A 16,080-nucleotide genomic window follows, 5' to 3' on the forward strand; every position below is an offset into this window, starting at 1 on the left:
CAGAGCCCATCCGGAGGCATGCCAGGTCAGGAAGCCCATGGCCAGTTTAGCGAGGGCACTGGGATGGCGAGAAGGATGAGCCAATGCCCCCTGGCCCCCTGGGCAAGTCTGGCTCCAGCGGGGGCTCCAGCACTGCCAGCCCCAGGCGTCATGCGCAAAGCGCGACAGTTACCGGGACAAGACGTCCCCCAGTTTCGTTCTCCTGTTCTGAAAGCTCTTCCGAAAGCTGCTGTTTTCCTTGGTTCATCTTTCTCAGGTTTCTCCATTCTTCCGAAGGATGCAAGTCATCCCAAAATTCTTGCAGCATCCTTTCCCACCAGCTCATTTCGGATCTTCGTTGCTCATCTTGCAGTCTCTGCTGTAACTCAGCCAGCTGCTGCCTTTGGCGCTCCAACTCTCGCTCTGCCTCCTCTGCCTTCGCCTGTGCCTCTGTTTGAAGAGGAAAATGAAGAATCAGTCTCTAGAGGTGTTGGCTACTTACAGACAGAGGACGGCTACCACTACTAATCCAAAGGCTTTGGAAAACTATTCCACTTTTTTCTGCATGACTGCTTTTCTGCAGAACAAAAATTGATGGAAGAAACAGTGGAAAAGCACGGGAGGGCCATCAGCAAAAGCTGGTAGGAACCAGTTTTGCACAAAATGGCAACCCATTGTGGTGAGCTATTGAGTCACCCAACCCAGACCCCGCAGGGTAGCTTGTTCCTGGGCAAACAGCCCATGATGGACAGTCAGATCACTCAGACTCAGGTGAGCAATCCCTTCATGGGAGAGAAGCCCTGAAGGAGCGACCAAGACCAGCACCAGTGAGCCAGCGGTGGCCACCGCCAGGGCTAGCTGCTCCTCCAACACCTGGGTGGCACGGCGGGTGCGCATTGCCGGCTCAATGCCCACCCCCCATGAGCACAAGGCCTTTTTGGATTTTACCCCACCCCTTTCCACTGCAGAGATCGCGTTTTGTGATGTCCACAGTGACTGCTAATGACAGGCCCTTCCAAGCGCCCAAATGGCACATTGTTTTGTCACTGGATTGTTACCATTCCTCTTTTTTAAGTTTGTATGGTGTGTAACGTAAGGGAGGAGGGAGGGAAGGAGATCTCCAGAAGGTGGCTTTCTTGCTGATTGGCCATGCCAGTAGAGGCATCTAGGAAATACATTGCAATGATCTGAAGATCTAGCTGCTTCAAGGTGCACCCAGATCAGATGCTGGGCAAAGCTTCGCGCTGCTGTTGCTTCCGACCACAAGTCCTCCTTCAAAATTCCACACTGGAGCCCTTTAACATTCTTGACAGTTCTGCACATCTATGTGCTCATGATCTATGACCCTGTCTCAAAGTTCCTCAACTCCCATGTTTTGCCAACCTCAAGATAAGTAATAAGTATCAGGGAAGGGCAGTGAGAGAGCACCGCTGGAACAAGGTGGTGCTTTTCAAGAAGAAACTGAAAGAAATCAATATGCAGGTAAGGAAAATAGCCCAACGTTCGCTCAGGATGTGGCAAAATAAATATGGACTGAAATGCAACACAAGCATTAAAGCTTGGCCCATTCGTCCAAGCACCTGAATGCCACATCACGGACGTTCCTTAGCTGAGAGCAGCTGCAGACAACTGGGACTAATGGCTACTTCCTGTATGCTTGTCTTAAGACGTGGTGGAAGTTCTCACTACTCATTTCATAGCCCCGCAGGAAAGGTTAGGCATGAAGTGGCAATGCAGCTGACAGTCTAGGAGGCCCTGTGGTTCACTTTGCCACAGATCTAGCCGGCGCCTGCAACGGTTGGACATGATCTTTTCAGACCCAAGGAAGGCTCCAGTGACATGGCAATCCCACCGCCAACTCCCTTTGAACTTCTCGTACTGACATGGTGAGCTTGCAGGCTTGGCAGTGGGAGCAGGAGATACAAGCCGGGCATCCCTCCCTTGGCTGCTTTTGAGGAATGCCCACCAGCAGGCTCCTTGCACAACTCCCAACTGAATGCAGAGGAAGCTGCGCGGGGGACCAAACGTGCGGCCCTCCTCACCCCAAAGTAGCCAAGGCCAGCACAGCAGCGCCAACATCCACTCTGAGTGCCTGCTGTGGTAGCCCCTTACCTGCTTTTTCCTGCTCTTCCTGGGTGAGGATTTTATCACATTGAAGTATGGTTGTGCCTATTTGCTCCTTGTCCTTAAAATACTGCTGCAGGATGGCCTCGGCCTGGAGAGAGGAGAAGCAACAAGCAGCAGAACATATGCAGGAGGGATTATAATGCACGGGCTCAAGGCCGGCCGGCCAACATGCCCTCCCTTTGCTAAGCAAAGGCCGTCAATCTGCTGGCAGACCCTTTATCAATACAGCAAAAATGTTAGGAACCTCCCCCACCCCTTACCCACCATCACTCCTTTGTTAGGTTCCTGGCGGTATCTTTGTTCCAGTTTGTTCAGGTCCTCCAGGAAATGCTTGTGGCCACCAGGCTGGGCATAAATTGCATTCCTGATGCCCTCCTCCAACTCCTGGCATACAGACGACAGCACAGCCTCGCAGCACTTTGAAGACTCAAGCTCATTGTTCTTGCGGTACTCTTCCATCTTCTGATCCAGGGTGTTCTGGCAGGACAAACATACAAAATCATGTGGTCAACGTCTGACTTGTCTGTTATGGTGATGTAACTTCTGGGAAGGCTTAAGGTCGTGGGTGCTGTTGGTGCCCCAGGGATGCCTGGCATACGAGATGATCCAGCAAGGGAGGTGAAGCAGGCAATTGCTTGAATTCCCAAAATTTCAGAGGACCCTGACAAAGGTATGTAAATAAGAAGGGCAAGAGGGAGGGAGGGAGGGAGATGCAATGTATCAATTCATTGGCTGGGCAAAACTCTGAACACTCCACCTATCTCCCATCTCATCTCATCTCATCATCTCATCAAAAGGTCAGGCTGCTCATTTCAGTGCTCAACAGACCTGTGTGGGTTAGGCATCGTTTGCTACGTAGATGGACAGAAGGGCGCTTTTGTCTACTTTATCCCTGCATGTTGTTTCGGAGAAATGGAAACCCCTCTTTTTGCTCATGACAGCCCTCCCCCAATATCTCTGCAGATTGATGGGGAGCAGAAAACATTAAAAAAACCTTATGTTCCCGAAATAAAAATGAAAATATCCAATTGCATTAGTAGTATCCTGGTTGAGTTTTGATCAGTTCATTTATCATCTTGCTGTGCAACATTCTGCAAAAACGGGGGAGGAGAATCTTCTAATTTGTCTTAGGACCAAGCAAAACGGCAATCCCAATCTGGGCAGCCTCTGAGATAAAAGAAGCAGGATCTTCATCAGGAGTCTTCCAGAGGGAGCAGGAAACCGGGAGAAGAGACAGAGTTGCAGTGGCAGCACAGCAGCTGGGGGAACTGGGAAGAGAATCTGTCTGGGCAAGGCTTAATGGGACAGCGCAGTCGGACTGGGCCGAAGTCCAGCGTACAATGGCTACCGATGCTCTAGACACGGTGGGGTGTGGCCAAGTGGTGCCTTCACTACCAGACCCGTGCACTCTCCTCAGTGTGCCACTGGAAAGGGTCACCAGAAAATTAGTCACCGGAAGGCAGGGCCTTGTTCAGCCATTGTCCGGTGACACAGCCGACCCAGCACGGTTCCATGCAGCTGTGCTCAACTCAGACTCTGGCCTTTTTGACATGCTGGAGGGACTCAAGTGCAATCCAGCTGTTTCTTGACCCAACATGGCACCCCAGGGCAGGCGTTCTCTGTCAGACTGAGGAGAAAGGGAGATGTATGTATGTCACCAGTGGTGGTGAACCTATTCCTTGCAGGGTACCTCACAGCTCACATCGCACTGCTTCAGATGATTAATCTGTTTCCTTGGCCCTGATCACCTTCAGCAGCACAATGTCCTCTTCTGCTTAAGCAAACCAGCTTTCCAGCAGTCTCTTTTTATAAAAATCATTCTCACCGGTGCCAGCAATGCACATTTTCCTCTCTTCTCTTCAATCATCAGGTGCTGCCAGCCTGCACTCACTTCCTAGCTTGACCACCTGTCTGCCCAGGTGTTAGTGCTGCTCTCTCAGGAGACCACCTACCTTGAGCTGAGCCTGAAACTCGTGTGTGTCGTCTTTGAAGGCTCGAGCTCTGAACACCCGGAGGGCCTCCTCCTCGCACCCGGCATGGATCTCTAGCAGCTCCTCCAGCGTCTCCGTGGGCAGATTCAGCCATTGCTCCATCAGCTCCACGTAGCGGGCCGTAGCTTCAGCCACCGCAGCCGGGTTCTCGATCTTAGCCAAGGCCAGCACTGCGTTCTCCAAGCAGGGCACTCTTCCATTTTGAATGGTGTCCACATAGGTCTTCGCCAAGTTCGCCAGCACTACAGGGAATAAAACTAACCTGAATGGCTTGGGACCTGGATATCTAAAGGAATGCCTGCACCCATATATGCCCTCCCGCCCCTTGAGATCAGCAACGGATGCCCTTCTCCGGGAACCCTCTGTAAATGATATTAGGAGGGTGAGTACCCGGAGGAGGGCTTTCTCTGCGGTGGCGCCCCGCCTATGGAATGCGCTCCCCAGAGAGGTCCGCCTGGCACCGTCGTTATTTGTTTTTTGGCGCCAGGCTAAGACCTTTTTATTTAAAACTTATTTTAATTGCTAAATTATTGAATTAATTAGGATTTTAAAATTAGCCGAGAATGCACCAGGGGTTTTTTTAAATGTTTTTTCTTTTAAATTGTTATATTATTATTATGTTTTTATGTATTCTTTGTGAGCCGCCCCGAGGCTCTGTTGTGATGGGGGCAGCATAGAAATGTTTTAAATAAATAAATAATAAAACAAGATGAGCCCCTGTGGCAACACTTATTTGGGGGCATGTTCAGCACCCAGTGATCGTGGTAACCCCCAGCAATGTGAAATCAAGTGTCAAGGACTTCCCAGAGAAAGGCAGAGCCTGGCACAGTGATCTTGAATGCTGGGGAGCAGGCAGTCGTTCCCTGCCCCTCCGGTCTTGGACCAGTGGGTTCATGATCAAAAATAGGGGTCTTATGACAGGGCCCTAATTGGGGATTTTGGTCTAGAGACCCTCTTCCCTAGTCCCTGTGCTATTATACTAGCTGCTCTGAGAAAGAGCTTCAGAGCTGGAAAGACTCACAGCGGCCATTGAGAACGTGCCCACCGGGGATGGTCTTGGCCTTGGATGTGCGGTAGACGTAATTGCAGAACTGGGCTGCTTGTTCCACGAAGTCGGGGTCCAGCTCGCTCTCCTGCATCTGGTCCAGTCGAGACAGGTTCTTCTTGGAGGTGGGGCGCTCAAAGATGAAGCATTTCCGGGTGGGGAAGAATTCCTGGATGCATTTGCGTGGTAGGTTACACTTCTCGATAGCAGGGGTGTCTCCTGGGGGAAAAAGATATGGAGGGGTAGCTTGCAGGTGAATCCGGAATGGCACCAGCCAGTGCAAACATTTCATTTCTGGAAGGAACGCTACAAAAAATGAAGGCGTCAGTCAAGGTGGCCATTTTTTGTAAGTATCCTACTTACAATTGGTAAGTTATGCTTATGAACTATATAGATTTCCCTCCCCCATTTCACTAGTGAAGGGCCTGCATCTATACTAGGCAACCCCTAGAAATAAACTTGCCAAATATCCAGATACTCCCTGCCTTCTTCAGTTCACTTCTTTCTGCCATCTCACTGAAGAGTTTCAGTCTGCAACTTCTATCAAACTTCTATCTTTTTATTATTGGCCAGAGAAACGGGACTTCGCATAGGTTTAATTTTTTTTAAGTTATCATAAATGGAAAAAGAAGGCTGTGGGGGCTGATCCAGTGGGCTTGATGTTTTTGATGATGGATGTTGTTTGTAGTTTTTTTTTTTTTTGTTTTTTAGGATTATAATTTCAAATAAAACGTATTAAAAAAAAAGAGTTTCAGTCTGCAGTACCTCTAGGGCTGCAATATTTCTAGACTGTGATGCCATGATTGTCACCTGGAGGGAACAGGATATAGATTTGCAGCTGCAGGTGAATCTAGAATAGCACCTGCCAACGCAAAGATGCCAGCCTGCTGTAAGAAACACTACAAAAAGGAGAGGATTTGGTCCAAATGACCATTCCCTTACCTTGTGCTTTTGCCTAACTGTGAAATTCATTAAGCTTTTGGATCTCTCCTTTATACATTCTCCCCCACCTTCTCTCCACTCTGATTTAATGTTGTAAGCTGGCAAAAAGAGATAGGTTATTCAAAACAGCTTCTTTTTCGCCTCCCTGAGGTCACTTTTGCAACCTCTGGGAGCAATCAGCACAGTTCTTCCATCTCCAGCCCTTCCAATTCCCAGCTCCAAGATGGAAAAATCTGTCTCCAGCCTTGCATCCGGAAACCAGAAATATCCTGCCACCTACTCCAGTGCTGTCTTGGAGCCTCAGGACTGCACCCATAAGCTCTAAACATAAACAATTATATTGCGAGGCTTAAAACTATGTCAACCAACATTACAATGCAATTCTCAATATGAAAAATAAAATAAAAAATTAAACCACACCAATCCAGTTTCTAATTCTCATAGAAGTACATAACTTCATACTGCATTTTTCTTGTGCGTTAGCACCAGAAGGCCAGGTTGTTCAGTGCGAGGGTGGGAGAGATTTATCTGTTAGCTGTTTGCCTCTGGACTATGCTGATATCAGCTGCATGTTGGTCACCAATACCTTGCTTTAATGTCAAGGCATGTTCCAGATAATCATCCGCAGTGATGGGCTGCCCATCCAGCTCCAGGCACAATGTGAAGTCCCTCAAGCTCCAGATGAAGTCTGGGAAGAAGCGAACGAATTCGGCAGAGTCTTCCAGTCCATCCATGGATGGGGCTTTCGCCTTGATGCACTCGGTCAGCTCCGTCACGTAGCTGTTGGCCTCGTTCAGGAATCAGGAGAAAAACTTGCTCCTACTGGGGAGACTAACGCTCAAAAATACACATATTCCATAACATCACATAATAGATCCGGTTACCAAAGAGGCTACCCAAGAGGCTCCTATACCTATTGACACCCTGCACGAAAGTGGCATTGCCCACTCCTATTGCCTGCAGAGGCTCCGTCTGCTGTCAGCATCCAGGACGTGGGGAGCTGGCTCCCTAGCAGGGGCTCCAGGACCCAGGCAGCCGGGGAGGGCACAACGTTCAGTCCAAACTGCAGTCGAAGAGTCCAAGGTCAGAACCAGGAGCAGAACAAGGCAGATTCAGCCCAAGAGGAAGTGCAGTCAAACAAGCCAGGAGTCAGGAAACCAAGGAGACAATGCCAGAGAACAGGTACCTGAGCGCTGAAGCGGGAGAAGGAAAGGGCAAGGGCCAGGAGTCTCACGAACTTGTTTTCTGAGTTTTTTCAACAAAGCGGACAAATGAGTTAGGCAAACTCATTGCCAAAGCAGCTTCTGGAGGGAAGACCCAGGTCTTATGTAGCTCTTCTGCAGGGCTTCCAGGTGGGGCTCATGAGAGCCCTGAAGCTGCAGTAGTTTGGGGGCAGGGGGCATTCCTGCGACTCCCAGGACTGCTATGCTGGTCCTTGGCCAGCGGAAAGAGCCCTGAAGCTGCCTCGAGTCTTGACACATGCCCAGAATCCATCCTGATAACAGTGCATGTCTGATGGGAAATCCGCAGGAGTGTAAGCCCCTCTTGATACATGAAATACAGAGGACTGATGGACCAGCGGGTCTAAGTACCCCATATTGCTCCGATTCACCTCAGAGCTTTGCATATGCACATGCGAGTGAAAAACTGAACAAGATAAGCTGCACACGGATACTCAGCGCTGCCTTTATTTCGGCCCCATTTTCCCCACTAGAGAGCACGTTATTCAGAAGGATACTGGAGCTCGTTCAATGCAGGCTGGTCAATGGTGCCCTTGCTGTTGTAGACCAGGGTGCTGCTCAGGAGCAGGGTCAACGCAAAGATCCAGGTGTCATTCGTGGAATCGCCCTAGGAAAGGGGGAGCAAAGAATTCTTCAGGCTAGGCTGGGCTTGTCCCCTCCCAACCTAGAGGTGCCGCCAAGGCTGTGAGACAATGTTCTTGCCATGCAACACGGATTCCGCGAGGGTGGGCAACGCAGGGCTGGCAGTCCACAGCTGCTCCCCCTTCCTCCTGAAGTGTTGGGATTTTTGAAATGATTCGCCTCTTTACAAAGATCTGCTTTATGCATCCGTTCAGAGTACAAGTCAGGTTGCAAAATGTTTGTCTGATGCGTATAGTTCCCAGATCTATACATGAGCATCTGCCTAGACCAGCCTTCCCTTTAGGAAGGATGGTGGCCGCATTGCAGGGAAGCCGTATGAGGCGAGACTGAGGGAACTGGGTCTCTTCAGCCTGGAGAAGAGGAGACTCCGAGGGGACCTGTTGGCGACATGCAGGCACGTGAGGGGGTGTCACACGGAGGTGGGAAGAGACTGTTTTCCCCTGCAGAGGAAGCAGGACGTGCTCCAGCGGAGCCAAACTCAGGGAACCAAGGTTCAATTTGGATGCCAGGAAGTACTTCCTGTGCCTATAATGGTCCATGTCAGGCAGAAATTCAACAGGTGCAACATTCTATCCACATGCACAGTTCAAGACACCTTTTCCACATCACTTAGTCCCTCTGTTCTTTTTATGTGTGAGTGCATCCTTGTTATATGTAAGAAAGCACGACATACTTGTAAGAAATCACATTCCAATATACTTTAAAAAGTGAGTTCAAAATCACCTTCGCCACATCACCTAGTCCCTCCGTGTCGAGGAGCACAAGAGTTTGGTCAGGCTTCTCGGGGTGCGGAATACACCACATCCAGATGCCCTTGGTGCAGGCCTGTAACATGGAACCCAGTGCAAAACCTGCATGTAGAGAGAACCGTGTGTTGTACAGTTGCATGTGAATAAACCAGAAATGTGTCAGCAGGAGTGACTGGGGAGAAGGGCTGCCAACTGTTTCCTTGGAAGGCTCCAGTGTCTTTAACAGCTTGTGGCAGGCACACATTTAAAGGACATAGGCTTCCCCAGCATGGAAATATGATGGGGAAAAAGGGGCCTGCTAAAGGAATAGGAGCCCTCCAAGAAAAACAAGTTAGCAGCACTGCACAGAGGTCTCTCTCACATTTTCCAGACATTTCAAAAGAATACAGAAGAACAGTATTTCATAGAAACAGACTACACACCTTGATTAAAGCCTACCAGTTAAAACCTGTAGTCTACAGATTATTTAGTTATTTACCTATTTTAAGGATTTCTATACTGTTTGATTACATGAGCTCTCAGAATGGTTTACAGAATATACTTTAAAATAATAATCAATTTAAAAACAAATTTAAAACAATCTTGCCTGTCATAGAACAACAGCATTACAGTCACATTTGACAGACTATAAGAAAACAATAACAAAACAATGTGTAATAACATAATAACCATTCCACCTGTACCAAACACTTTAAAAGCCAATAAAATCACAACCAACAATTTACATGGTGGGAAAATAAGAATGCCTTGAACTGGCACCAGGCGTATTCCTCTGGGGACCTGACTGCACAGACTGGGTGCCACAACCAAGACGGCCCTTCCCCTTGTAGCCACCCTCTTTACCTCCTTTAGGGGTGGCTCATGGAAAAGGACCTCCGTAGATGATCTAAAGGTCTGGGTAGGTGTGTATGGGAGAAGACACTCTTTAGATATCCAGGCCCTAAGACGTTTAGGGATTTATTAGCACAAGCACCACAAAATGGGGCCCAGACTTCAACTAGTCCGCTCGCTTCTACTTGTTTAGGAGCAGGAGGAGCAGAATAGCTGCCCTATTCTGTACCCACAGAAATTGCCAGACCATTTTCAAAGGGCAGCCCACAAAGAGCATGTTAGAGTAGTCTAAATGTGGGGTTTCCAGCACATGGATCCCCCTTGTTAGGCTCTGCCTGTCCAGATAGGGACGCAGTTGGTAAGTCAGCCAAAGTAGATGGAAGGTGCTCCTGGCCACAGTTGCTGCCTGAGACTCCAGGGACAATTCCGGGTCCAGGAGAACTCCCGGGTCCTGCAGGACGCCGTGGACACTTTAACCCAAACCTCTGAATTATATGGGATGCCCTGAAACTTCTGAAAGGTACAGAATGTTGCCTTGGAATTCATCCACCGTCCCTGGAAATGGGATTATGAGACTCCAGGATGGTTCTTTCCAAAGGCAGAGTCCTGGTCCCACTGCACCAATCTGAGCAGATGTCCCTTCATCTGAGAACCATATTCTTCCCTCCAGATATTCCAGCTCTTACTTTTTCTCTTGGTCCTCTCCCCCTCCCTCTCCCCCTCCCTCTCTCTCTCTCTCTCTCTCTCACCTGAGGTCTTGCCAGCCAACTTGTTCATGAGGTAGGACTTGCCCGTGCGGTACAGTCCCACAATGGCCACCACCACCACAGGCTGGGATATTGATGCAAGCAACTCTGCGGCCTCTTCATTAATCACAAATTTCCCGTCGGGTCTGTTCTCGATGAGACAGACAGGGGCGTCCATGCAGATAGGTTTCAAAACCATTCTGTCAAAGGTTAGGTCTGTGGAGCAAAAGCAGCTGAGTTTCATGCTAAGGTGGGAATTGGAGAGACCCAAGAGAAACAGTGGGGATGAGTGTGTGTGTACAGGATCCACTGGGAAGGGCAGGAAACCCAGATGGCTTTTGACTGGCCCACAATCAGGACTTGTACATCCTTTGGCATCAACAGACTGCAGAGGGCCAGGCTGGGCCTCCGCGACGTTTGCAACTAAAGGGAGCCATCTCCAGCTCAGGGTCCTCCTTGGTGCTGGTGCTGGAAAGTGAGGGCTCAGCAAGGGGAATGCCCCAGGGCCTTTTCAGTGGTAGTCCCCGAACTTTGGAATGGCCTGCCAGGAGAGATGCATTAGACAACCCAGCTTGTTATCTTCAAGAGCGAGTTAAAGTTTTATCTCCTCCATCTGACTTGAAATTTCAAAAGGATCTCATGTTTTGTCTGATGGCAGCCCAGGAAGAGTTCATGCCCAGGTCTGAGGTGGAGGCTGCAAGCTGGGAATCAAATGCACGGCCTCGGGGTGCCCTCAGCCACGTCACCTGCACTGCAATGGCAGCACCAGGTGATCTGGCTTTTGCTTAAGCAGAGATTAAGCCTGTGGCTGCTTGCAAAGAGGGGGCTTCTGTCTCTTGCACCTGCGTAAGAGGGTCTGGCTGAGCAGGTCCCTCCACGCTAAGCAAGACAGGCAGGCCAACCCCATATGCCTCAATGTCGTGCATGAAGCTCCAACAGAAACAGTGACTCACGAGGAGACCTTGCACTTGGCACCCAGTGCCCAAGAGTCGACCCCACAACCCAATGCAGGGACGGCTGAGCCAGCTGCTGCGTCTTCCTCTGAGCCCCAGCCCGTTGCGCAAACCCCTGGACCTTTACCTGAGACAGAGAGTCATGAGAAAGAGGGAGCTGCAAGTTCTACTCAGAAGGAGGCAGAGCAAACTGCCTCTTCCCCCCCTGCTGCTGATCTCCCTGAGCCAGAAACAGAAGACACAATAGGTGTCGTGGATTTCTCAAAAGCTGAGAACAGACATATTTTACGCAGATTTGAACAACTACAAAGTAGACAGCGTAAGAGGGAGGAAAGGCCTGACTTGGGAGAATGATCCCACTCAGGAAGAGAAGCCACTATAGGGCTGACATCTGCTTAGCAAGGACCGCTATTAGGGAACTTATCTATAGAACTGTAAATCTTGTAGACAATTAGCATTAAAGGACTTTGGTTTTATTGCTCTAAAGAGTGTGGAATGTTTACATACTGGGTTCTCCACACTCAGTGAGGGACAGACTGGCTCTGGGGGACACGCTGCAGCTTGCCGTGGATTACAGAACTAAAATAGGGGATGGGTTTGTCTAACCCTTGCACAGCCCATGCCAGCAGAGATCACATAACAGGAAGCAACACCCGTGATAGCCAGTGTTTCCCTCCCTTTGCAAGGCACCTAGGGTGCCTCCCCTGCTTCTCATCCTTACAGCAGCCCTGCAAAGGAGCTTGGGCCAAGAGTCAGCGACTGGCCCAAAAGTGGAACCCCACCACCCTGCCTCTTCCTACTTGCTAATTTAATCTAATTTTCTAATTAGTTTTCTAATTTCTAATGAATTACTTTTCTAAGCTAATCAGTTCCGGCACAAGTACCATCTCCTGACAGAGGAGTTGCTCCAGCCCCCTGATCATTTTTGCCCCCCTCCTCCAAGTTTCGCAGCTCCACAGTGTCCTCGTCTGCGGGGAGCAGTGACCAGGACATTCTAAGGGTAGTTGCCCCGTGACATTGGGAGTTATTAAGCAGAGAGTCTTGCAAATTCCAGTCCCTCTGGACTCAAGCTTAGCATTCACTGTGGAAGCCCTTTTGCCATTATGGGGACAGAAGCTGTTCCTGGAGATTCCCAGCAGTCTAGCTGCATGCAGATAAAGAAACAGTTGGCATCTGCTGCCCATCCGTTCTAACAACCTGTTACCTTTGCTTCTTGACGTCCTGCTAGAGAGGTTTTCAGTGTTGTGGAAAATGTTCCTGGGCTTCCCTTCCCCAGCGCCGTCCTTGCCACCTCACTGCAATTTGACCTGGTCTCTGTTGAAGAACAAAAGGAAAAAATTGTTCAGTGCACCTGAAACTGTGTACCAACCTGGGTGGATTTTGTCGAAGACCGTCAAGCCGTTCAGCCCCAAATCCAGCCTCAGACCTCTCTGGGCTTTAAAAAGAAAAGGCAGAATTTGGAAAGGCAAGGCGAGGATCCAGTGGAAAACATATGCCAGCATCACCTGGACTGTTCACTGCACAGGAGAGATGGCCAGAGGCAGAAGAGCAGAGAGCAAGTGCCTAGGAAATGTGAAACTGCCAGTGCTGTTCTGGCGCATAAGAAAATTGTTGAAAGTGAAACTGGTTCTCTATGGGCAGGCAATTCTCAGAAATCAGCAGTTTGGTAGGCAGGCCAAATATGATCTGTGTTTTGATCATTCCAAGCCAGAAAACTTCTGGAGGCAAACACTCATTATCTTATCCATATTGCGTTTGCTAATCAGAGTGCTTGCAGACGGAAAAGGGCTGTTCATTGTTTTCAAAGATAGTATTTGTTTGCAATGCATTGGAACTGGACATGGTTTGAAAAGTTTTGACACTGTTTTTTTTCAGTGGATCACCATGTTGTTGTTGGGTTGTGAGCTGTGGATTTTCCATGCGTAAAGACACAAGGGTTTCCTAGCATGGCTGAATTTAGGCAACACAAGAACCACAGTTCAACGGCAACTATGTTGGGCTGAGCGTGGGCTGCTGCGTTGCCTTAACCCGTCTCTCCCTCTGCCTTCCTGCTTCCACTGTCATCTCCGGCCTGGCAGAGGTGGGCTCCTTGAATTCAAATGTGCTGGTAAAAAGCAGCAACCCTTCTGGGTTTCTCTCTGAGAAGAGAGAAACAGGTTGTCATATGTACTCTCTGATAATTTATTTGGATAGGGTGTGTCATTAATTTTCTTGATAACTCCCTCTCCTCTCGGTATGTACTGCTGACACCAGGAATTTAATTCCAACCCTATTGACTAACCTCTCCTCAGTACAGTTCAAGCTCCTTTGTCACGAGGATGAGAGTGATATGCAAACAACCTATGACCTTGGGTTAACAATAAGCAAAATTTTGTTAACGATTATCACAGCACTATGTGGAACTCCAATGTGAAGTTGCTTTTTCAGATTCTGTAGATTTGCTAGACTGACCACAATTGAGTGTTAACTCCTGACAGACTGAATATGTTTCTTCCTTTTCTCCTTCCAAGCTCTGCCACCAACCAGTCGCCCCACTCACTCATCCCTCTTTTACCCCCCTTGATCTTCTGAAGCTTACTAACATTTAAAGAACACTCATCACATTTTACGTAAATCTTTGCAGAGGTATGTGGATGTGCGCTGTTTGTGCACAGGTGTGTGTGCTTTAAAAGACGTAGAATAAGTTATTCCTTGCTCCAGCATCCTTCTCTTACCTTTGTCCAGTTCCTGTATGTACCCACCCTGAAAATCCAAATTATTTGCAATCCTGGTTTTCAGAAGGCTATGTTATGAGGCAGGAAGTCTTTTAGAATTTGCATATTCTATTCTCGTTGTTGAGATGAGGTTTTACAGTTCCTTTATGCAGAAAACAGGCAACTTCACTGGGAGAAGCAGCTGTGATGGGTACAGACTGGACAGTGCTTGCTTAGATATGGATGAACAATGGCATATCTCTGTCCCCTTCCTACACCTGACATTCCTTCCCAATATCTGAATGCCTGTTGCAAGATGATGGAGCAACTGGTACAGGGCTGGACTGAGACCAACATGGGTTTACACTGGAACAAAAGGGATTTCAACCAAACAAAGCTAAAATAGACTAAACACTGTAGAGAATTTCCCGAAGGTCAATAGAGTAGTTAGGAGCCGGAAGAGCTTACTCAACTCAACTCAACTCAACTTCCGGGGCCTCCACTTCAGGACATCAGTGACTGGGTTCACATAACACCATGTGCTCCTTCCATGGGGCAAGGCTTTTGTTTGAACTTACTGGGCAGGGGATCGTGTGGTTCCCCTGCTCCCGTCTGTCCTCTCGGCCTGGCAATGTGTCCCAGCAGCCCCCTCAGCACAATCCCATCCTTTCCCCATTTGGACTGCAGCAGCCCCTCCGGATCGGCCCACTGCCGTCCCCCCTCCCATGCCTGAGTGTATCTGCAAGCCAGCAGCACTTGCCCCGTGCTCAAGCCCCACATGGCAGGCAAGCGCCCGCTTTCCCCACAATTTTCTCTCCTCACTTTGTGCATCTTTGCACCATCTTCCACTTTCCAGAAGGAAACACATGGGCACATCACTCGACCACTTGGAATAGTGAGCAATGATGCTTGTTACTAAGACCTGATGGCAATAGAGATGGAAGGCTAGAAGCAGACACTTCCACTGCCACTCTTGCGAGAGGACTCTATGGTATTTCCATACCGCAATGACAAAATGGCGACCCCAGGTCTGGACAACCAGACACACTGCGGTGAAGCACAGCAACCTCAGAACAGACCACTGAGTCTCTCCCTGGTTTCAAAACTCATCCTGCCATGTAGGAACTCTGGAATGGGGCCAGGGTGACACAGCAGACCACGGTGGTGAGACTTCACTGTAGCTGTGTGTGTCATGTTGTCACGAGTTGGTTCCCTCCTCCTTCCTTTCAAAAAACAGACAGTTCTTTTGCATGAAAGCACTTGATTGCCAATGTAGGACCACCAAACTAAAGCCACCGGAGGAAGAGTACCTGAGCATGAACAGACTGGTTTGTTGAATCCAAACTAGAAATTTTACAGTGTTCCATTTCACTGCTGTCATACAGCCCATGACAGTGATGAGGATGATGTAGTTCTGTTGCGTTTAAAAGGGTGCTGTGCCACATCTGAAGCGAGGCTGGCCCTGCCTAACTAGGACATGCCCAATGGGCCCACCATGCAGGATGGGCACAGGAGAGGAGGAGGAGGATTATGTAAGCAGCCTTGAGTTCCTTGAAAGGAAAAAGGGTGAGAGAGAAACATAATAAATACATAAATAAAATGTACCCTTTGTTGGGGGGTTTGGATGGGGGGGCACATCACTGGGGGCTTTGGTTGCTCACTGCATGAATGCTGGACCTTGGTCTGACCTGCAAGGTTTTTCTTACATTCTTAATAAACAAAAGAGAGGTTTCTATGTTTCTGTCATGGTAGGCATGTCATGAGCAGAGCTGGCTGGAGCTGGGGGTCAGACTAGATGGCCCAAGAGACCCCTTCTGACTCACTGTGTTTCTATGAAATGTCCTCTCTTGGCACTTCCCTGCCTGGGTGAAGCAACCTCCTTGGATTTTGAGTGTCACCATTAAGGGTGGAAATGTGGGAGATGGACCCCAGTTACGGGGCACAATCTACACTTCTGCCACACAACCAGGAAGATACTTAATGCTGGATGTCTCCATATCTAAAGCTAATGAGCTTTCTACTTGCCCTCAGTCATTTCCAAAACAAAGGGTAATCTGTTCTTACAAGGACAATTCCATTCTACAGCCTGTACTGCTTTTTTAAGTGTTCATCCATTTATAGTAAAATGCACCCACACAAAA

At 48.9% G+C, this 16,080-nt stretch overlaps 1 protein-coding gene across 1 annotated transcript; it reads right to left on the reverse strand.

The window, feature by feature from the left end:
* Positions 1-6: 6 nt before the first annotated feature.
* Positions 7-12,908, reverse strand: LOC123025831 (guanylate-binding protein 1-like). The gene is made up of 11 exons (XM_044434900.1): positions 12,752-12,908; positions 12,451-12,560; positions 10,297-10,509; positions 8,691-8,818; positions 7,823-7,932; positions 6,671-6,864; positions 5,119-5,361; positions 4,059-4,339; positions 2,371-2,583; positions 2,092-2,194; positions 7-429 (listed from the first exon to the last, which is right to left on the reverse strand). Exons 3-11 carry the CDS (start codon positions 10,490-10,492, stop codon positions 149-151), a joined length of 1,749 nt encoding a protein of 582 aa, XP_044290835.1. The 5' UTR covers positions 10,493-10,509; positions 12,451-12,560; positions 12,752-12,908; the 3' UTR covers positions 7-148.
* Positions 12,909-16,080: the final 3,172 nt, after the last annotated feature.

The sequence above is a fragment of the Varanus komodoensis genome, unplaced genomic scaffold (genome assembly GCF_004798865.1).
Source record: "Varanus komodoensis strain SLA01 unplaced genomic scaffold, ASM479886v1 scaffold29_1, whole genome shotgun sequence".
Lineage (NCBI taxonomy): Eukaryota > Metazoa > Chordata > Lepidosauria > Squamata > Varanidae > Varanus > Varanus komodoensis.